The sequence below is a fragment of the Phragmites australis genome, chromosome 7 (genome assembly GCF_958298935.1).
Source record: "Phragmites australis chromosome 7, lpPhrAust1.1, whole genome shotgun sequence".
NCBI classification, from domain to species: domain Eukaryota; kingdom Viridiplantae; phylum Streptophyta; class Magnoliopsida; order Poales; family Poaceae; genus Phragmites; species Phragmites australis.
In genome coordinates, this window is record NC_084927.1 from 26,412,968 (window position 1) to 26,419,990 (window position 7,023).

General features: G+C 43.9%; 1 protein-coding gene across 1 annotated transcript; it reads right to left on the reverse strand.

Annotated features, from left to right (window-relative positions):
• Positions 1 to 1,216: 1,216 nt before the first annotated feature.
• On the reverse strand, positions 1,217 to 4,679 carry LOC133923552 (uncharacterized). The gene is made up of 5 exons (XM_062368835.1): positions 4,587 to 4,679; positions 4,424 to 4,500; positions 3,449 to 3,648; positions 2,143 to 3,290; positions 1,217 to 1,657 (listed from the first exon to the last, which is right to left on the reverse strand). Exons 3-5 carry the CDS (start codon positions 3,639 to 3,641, stop codon positions 1,448 to 1,450), a joined length of 1,551 nt encoding a protein of 516 aa, XP_062224819.1. The 5' UTR covers positions 3,642 to 3,648; positions 4,424 to 4,500; positions 4,587 to 4,679; the 3' UTR covers positions 1,217 to 1,447.
• Positions 4,680 to 7,023: the final 2,344 nt, after the last annotated feature.

The following is a 7,023-nucleotide window of genomic DNA, read 5'->3' on the forward strand; positions in this document are numbered from 1 at the left end:
CGCGTCACTTCCGGCGGCCGCGCTCACAGACACGCCCCTCGACGAGCCGCGGCCCTGCTGGACACCGCGCTCCTCCTTGCTTCCGCTGTCGCCATTGCCCGCACGCACGGTTGCTGCGCCTCCCCTTCCGGCCGGCCGCAACACTGGCTCGTCATGCCGCACGCACGGCGGAGACATGCGAAGGCCGGCCGGGTTCGACGGATCATGGTCGTAGACCACGGCAGCGGCAGCAAGCGGCGTCAGCGCGCGGCGGCAGCGCGTGACGGATTGTGCCTGAATCAAATGGATAGGACTATCGCCGTTAGGAGAAGCCTTGTTGACTGCTGCATGTATGCGACCTTTCAGTAATACGGAGTACTCAGCAGAAAGTACAGGGAGTTCAGTTTTGTGAAGTTCAGGTGCTGTGGACTGCAGCAGGTTCTACGAGTAACTTTCTTTGCCTCTAAGTGCAGTTCCCAGTAGTTTCTTGTTTTTTCTTGGTGGATTCAGACATGTTAAGTGAGCATGCATATGGAGGAGGTGGTATCAGGATGAGCACTGAACAGATGAAAGAACCAGGGTCCACCAATCAATTGGTCACTGAAATGCAGATGTTACATAGGAGTAACTTCCATGTTCACTGGATCCAAATAAAGTTACTCATGGCCTGACCTGTGTTCAGTTAAGAGTGATATGGCCCGGCTAACTGAAGGGGACAGGCCAAACATGTGAGAAAAGAAATGCTTCTGAATTTCTGTTCTCTGAACACATTGAATATGCGACAAGGTTACTGGGAAATGCTCAAGGTTGTACTCCTTATGTGAAGCTTCGCCAACATAGTTCAAAGGGTCTGCTTACCCCTAGACCTTTCCTTGGACAGACACAATTTGACAAATTTACTCCTGCATGGCCTTATCAACAGCATAACAGTTGTTCAGGCTGTAAGTAATTTGGAGGGTATGAAAATAAGAAGTTTCCAAAAAGATAGTGAGTGAAATGGCCCTGAAAACCCTGCAAGTCACAAGTAGCATGGCCCTTGGTTCTGAAATTGTGTGCATAACAGCTGTAACCCAAGTCAACAGCTGCTTCAGTAATTACTCAACAGAAAAGAAAAACAGAGCTCAACAGAAAAGAAATCAAATAACCTCACAGGGCTACCAAATTCATCCATAGAGTTCTCATCTTGTTCAGTACACAGAAAACTTGACAGTTCAAGAAAACTTGACAAGATCTTTACATGTGCTTGTTGATTTATGATAGAACAATGCTGCTTCAGTATGTTAAGAAAACTTGACAAAATCTTTACATGTTTACATTGACATCATTTACTCCTATTTATGTCCCTGACAGAACAATGCTGCTGCTGATATTTTACATGTGCTTGTTGATTTCTGATAGAACAATGCTGCTGCTGCATGTTCAGCATCCAAATTCTAGAAAAGCCTCAACCAAAGAAGAAACCTTGGGATTATTCATTGATCTGCGCCATAGCCTCCTGTACCAATGAGACATCACATCTAATCTGCAAAGGAAGTTGTCCTTGTCTTTCTAGCATCCCTTTCTTTATGTGTGGAATATCGTATCCATTGCCACCTCCATCTTTCATGGCTTCCTTCATAACAAGATGAAGTGTCAAGAAAATTCTGTTCAACTGACGCACCGAATATTCCTGGAAAGCCTGATTCATAATATCAAAATGTCAACTCATGAAGTATTACTCCAGCAATGTTAAGTAAAAGTTCAGAACTGAGTTCATGACAGTTGAAGATTTTCAACTTCCATCAATGCTGAGATATCAATGTTAAGTAAAAGTTCAGAACTGAGTTCCATCAATGCCCACATATTTCATCAACTTCCATCAATGTTAAGTACAAGTTCAGAATTTTGGCCCTATCTGTGCATTGCAAAGCCTGACACCCTAAACAATCTTATTGGGTTGAGCTAGGCCAGATCAGTCCTACATTTGTCGAATCCAATTCAGATTTTGGTGTTCAAGTCCTACATGATTGAAAGAAAGACAGGAGCCAGAAATGCTGGAACTATCACATATAAAATCATTGTATCAACAGAATGTAAGAACAGAATGTATGATAATCCTAAGAATAATTATTGGTTGCTTTTAGATTTTCAACACTGGATTAGACAGAAAAAGTTACACATTACCTTATCAACAGCAGCTACAAGTTCTGATGTTGTTTTTGATGTTGTCTTGTACTGAATTGACTGAATAGAATTAAAGAAACCCAAATCTAAAATGTTAAAATCAGGTGAATTTGCAGGTTGACATATCAAACGAATATCAAACCCATCTTGCTTGGCAGCATCACAAAATAATTTGTCATTAGGTGCAATATGAGGTCGAGCATTGTCTTGCTGTATATATATGGGTTTGTTTGCATCTTCACGTGGCCATTTAGCACGAATCACAGGTAAGACCTTTTCAATCAGAAATGTTCGAGTGACTTCCTTTGTAATAGATTCGATCGGCTTCATCTCCAATGTCCCTGCAGGCCGGTTGACACTTGATCTCTTAGCTGGTTCGAATGTCACGAGAGGGAAGGACCCAATTTTCCCATCAAATGTGCAATTTTCATCAGAATTAAATCTTGGTCGAGCAAGAGCAGTCAAAATCATGATCTTAGGAATGAAGTTCTTGTTTTTACAAGTCCGTGTGGGCTCATCTTCTCCTGGAATCGTATAATATCTCTCAGTTTTCCTTGTAATATTGAACCATTTCTCATCAATGAAAACAAAATCGAATAGTCCTTTAAACATTGGGTCATTGGGAATACTCAGTGGGTCAAGCATAGATATACACCACTTTAACCTATCCCTCTTGTTTTTCTCTGTCAAGTACGGATTCAAGCTGTTTGAGACTCGTTTTATGATACCTTCCCGTTTCATTGCTAGCAACTTGCCTTTACTCACATGTAAGTGGGCACACAAATCATCTAGCGTAGTTCGACTTGACAATGGAAGATCACGAATCCCAGATACATCCACTTCAATTCTCTTACGGCCAGATCTGCACTTTCCACTAGAAACATCGACCAAAATACCTTGGTCAAGACAATCTTTACCTTGTTTCCAAATGCGTTGTATCGTCCGAATAGGTACTCCAAATGATGCAGAAATTTCTGTTGTCACATGGCGCTTCAGGATTCCATTGTTGGCTTTTGCTAGCAAAGATTCAAATATTCTTCTCCGTTTGTCATTAGACACTTCATTCCTAAATACAATATTTTCAGCATGCGGAGCACTCCCAGCATCAAAAGTATTTTCATCTGGAGCCCCAAAACTATGATTAAAACCTGTATAATCAGATTTAGAAATTGTTCTTTCATCAATAAAGAATGTGAAGGAATAAAGAAACAAAAAATAAAACTTGTTAAGTAATCACACCAGCACAACAGAAATAAAGAAAAAAGGTAAGGAATCTCAAAAGTGGAAGGAAAATAAGAAAGCTTACCTATCAGCAATTCAGCATTCACTTCTTCTTCTAGCTCCACATTCAAATCAATCTCTCCTAGTGCTCTTGGACCTCCATAACTTGGTGCCAAATTAAAATCAATCTCTCCTAGTATTCTTTGATCTCCAGAATCTGGTGCCACGTTCAAATCAATCTCTCCTAGTGCTCTTCGACCTCCAGAACTTGGTGACATGCTTTCTCTACAGAAGCATAACTTCCTGTCACATGCTTTTCCAGAAAATACAGCAGCAGTGCTAGAAAATACTCAAGGAGTACAACAACAGTGCTAGACTCAAGGTTGATCATGAATTCTGAAACAACTTACTCCATAACTCCAAGGAATATAACTGTTGCTACAACTTTATCCAATGCTCCATAATTCCATAATTCCTTCCTAGCTACTCGTTGTGCATCATTGACCCTTTCTTCAACTGATGGGTGCGCATATGGTAGTTGTGCGAGTATTAGCTGCTGCTCGCAACAGGGCACCTACTCCTTTTACTCCCCAACACCCATTATGCCTAGAATTGGATCACATTACAGTCCCCAGCAATCCCCAGTATGCCTGACGAAGACCACATGTAGAGTACTCATATAGAGAGAGGACAGTGTCCAGATGAGTAGTTTTGTGCAGCACTGCAAAGATTTATTCTCTCTCCCAAAAGTGTACTCCAACTCGATCTAAAACTACAAGGCCAAAGCAGCCATGCTCTGCAGGAATGATCCAAGACTGGAAACAGCAGCAAAAATGTGCATGATGTGGTTGCTCAATGAGGCCTAGCGCAATTCCAAATCAAACTGAAGAATCTCAGCGTTACCATTATCAATCAACTACTCCGCAAATTGGATTGGACTAGTTGCAGAAGATGTGACTGGAAACAGCCGCAAGAGTGGATGGATCTGAATCGAGATGGGGATGAGGATGGGGATGGAAATCGAAGATGGAGTAGGGAAGGGGAGGAGATGGAGGCTTACAAGTACAAGTAGCCTTCGTTGCCGGCGTCACTGGAGGAAGTCCTTCTCCCTGATGCCCTTCAGCACAACCCCTGTCACTGCCGCAACCATGGATGTGAGGAAATCGAAGATGCAGCGCAGGAGGCATGCGTTAAATGGAGGTGATATGTGAGAGAGATCGTACTCGCGTGGCTGTTGAGGCGACGTTGGCGGTGTGTGAGGCGACAACTGGCCAATGGAGGCGACGGCGGTGGCGCGTGAGGCGGCGGCGGCGGCGTGTGAGGCGACGACTGGTGAATGGAGGCGACGAGGGTGGGTGAGGTGCCAGTGAGGACTGTGGGATAGGGGTTCGAGGGTAAAATCGTCAAATGATCGGAAACAATGTAAAATTTCAGCAGCCACGCGATATCAGAAATTCAGAATATGATCGTTCCTTAATTTAAACAAGCGGTCGGAAACGTCAAGTAATATTGACCGGAGGGAGTATTTAGTTTGTGCCTCCATAAGCCTTACCAAAATTTGGTCATGACCAAAATTTTGGTAACGTAGTGGTGTTTGGATTGTAACCATACCAATACTGCAAAAAGTTCTTCAATTATATCTATAACATGTAGGCCTCACATGACAATAACTTTTTTAGTATCTAAATATATTCGATCTTGATTTGGAGACTTAATTGCAATAAAGACAATACTGTAAAGCTGATACATGGTTTAGGAGAAAAAAATCATTTAAAACGCACATAACCAATATGCTCAAAAGTTAATGCAGCCTCCTGTTGGCGGCCAATTTTTGGAGGCCGTCCCACTTCGCCCTTGTTTGGGCACAAAGACAATAGGAAGTTGACAACATCGGTTTGGCTAGCTAATCTTTTGTGTCCAACCAAAGAACAGCCAAATGCATTGGCATTACCAATTTATTTGGTAGGACTAGCATTGGCTCAAAATCAAACATGCCCAAAAAGCTGCAAGTGACGACGGGTATAGCCATGTTGGCCGGACAGGCAGCATGCAGAGAGGAGACAGCACTACAGCAGCAGCAAGCTGTTTGCACCTACTTAGAATATTGTTGCTTGTATGATTGCGTCTAACCCAATGCATACGTTTAATTTTAGATAAATATATTTAGTTGTGTACATGTATTATTCTAGTTTGGTTCTATAGATACAAATGTATACTCGTAGCCTGGCTCAGTGAATACAGACTGTTGTATCCGTTTATATCAAAATCACCTTCATATAAACAACAGATCAAAATTTCAGCTCTTATATCTGCTCATACGACCTCAGATTTAGTCAACCAAACAGAAACAAAATTTCAGCTCTTATATCTGCTCATACGACCTCAGATTTAGTCAACCAAACAGAAACTCAAATCAATTTATTCAAATAGTTATAACCAACTAAATATTCTTTTTTTAACCAATATGACTCCGCTCAACGTGCGTATATGATTAATATGAGTAACAGTATATACAGACAACTAATCACACACTGATCTAAGAAGCTATTTCACAAAATTATTATACATTTGACATATCAGTACCAGGACACTACGGACCGTTTGGTTGCCTGCGCGTGGCCTGGCCTGGCCCCGCGCATGCAGCGTGTGGCTGTTTGGTTGCTTGGACGCGGGTCAGAAAAAGACTGTTTGATTGGCTGCTCACTCCAAGCAAACCGAAACAAATTTCATGCTAAGCCAGTTCGCGCCGATGCAAAAATGATGTGCCAACCTGGCTCCATGGAAACGGATTTCATCCACGTTTCTCTCGAGCCAGGGCAACCAAACAACCCCTGTTTGTCACTCGTGCTGCTTGCCTTTTGTCTGTCTCGTGTTACGACGTGGTGGGTGGGGTACTGGAAATCTGGAATGGGTGCAGGTAAGTACAGAAAGGCAGCCAAGCCAAGCAGGTTCGGCCAGTGTAGGGATGTCAACGGGGAAATTCCCCGCGGGGAATGGGTAACCATCCCCGCCCCGATTGGGAGAAATTTTCCCCGTCCCCGCTCGCGGGGGAGAAAATTCTCCCATTCCCGTCCCCGCGTGGGGAAATATACCCGACGGGTTCCCCGTCCCCACTACGCTAGCACGATGAAAGGCCTGCTGGCTGACGGGCTTTGGTGGGTTGGGTTTTAGTTGGACCGTTTCTTGCATATATGGGCCATGGAGAGTTTAAATATTTCGGAGAATTATCCCCGCGGGGAAACGGGGACGGGGGATAGGGAACCGTCCCCGCCCCCGCCATACCCGACGGGGGAGAATTTTCCCCCATTAAACCCCCCGCTGGGGGGGGGAATTGGCTCCATCCTCATCCCCTAATAGGGAAATTCCCCGTCGGGAAACGGGGATCGAGGCCCCGTTAACATCCCTAGGCCAGTGAGCCATCCCCTTGGGGCTCGGGTGGGATCTGCGCTCCCTGGGGTTCTGTGGCCCTCCTCCCTCCTCTCCGCCTCGGGGTGCCGCCACATCAGTGGCTGAGACCGGCGAGTAACTGCTGCCCCGCAATACAAATCTGCATCATTCGTACAAGATAAGCATATACATCTTTGAAAGTAAATTTTATAAAATTTGGTTTTATAAAAGTCTCTTTTTCCTATGATAATATATCCACATATTTTTTTCTCT

Coding starts and splice junctions, on each gene's coding strand:
- LOC133923552 (XM_062368835.1), bottom strand. CDS start 3,641: ATGTCACCAAGTTCTGGAGGTCGAAGAGCACTAGGAGAGATTGATTTG. Junction 3,291..3,448: donor GAATGCTGAATTGCTGATAG/GTAAGCTTTCTT, acceptor CTGATTATACAG/GTTTTAATCATAGTTTTGGG. Junction 1,658..2,142: donor TTGTAGCTGCTGTTGATAAG/GTAATGTGTAAC, acceptor ATTATGAATCAG/GCTTTCCAGGAATATTCGGT.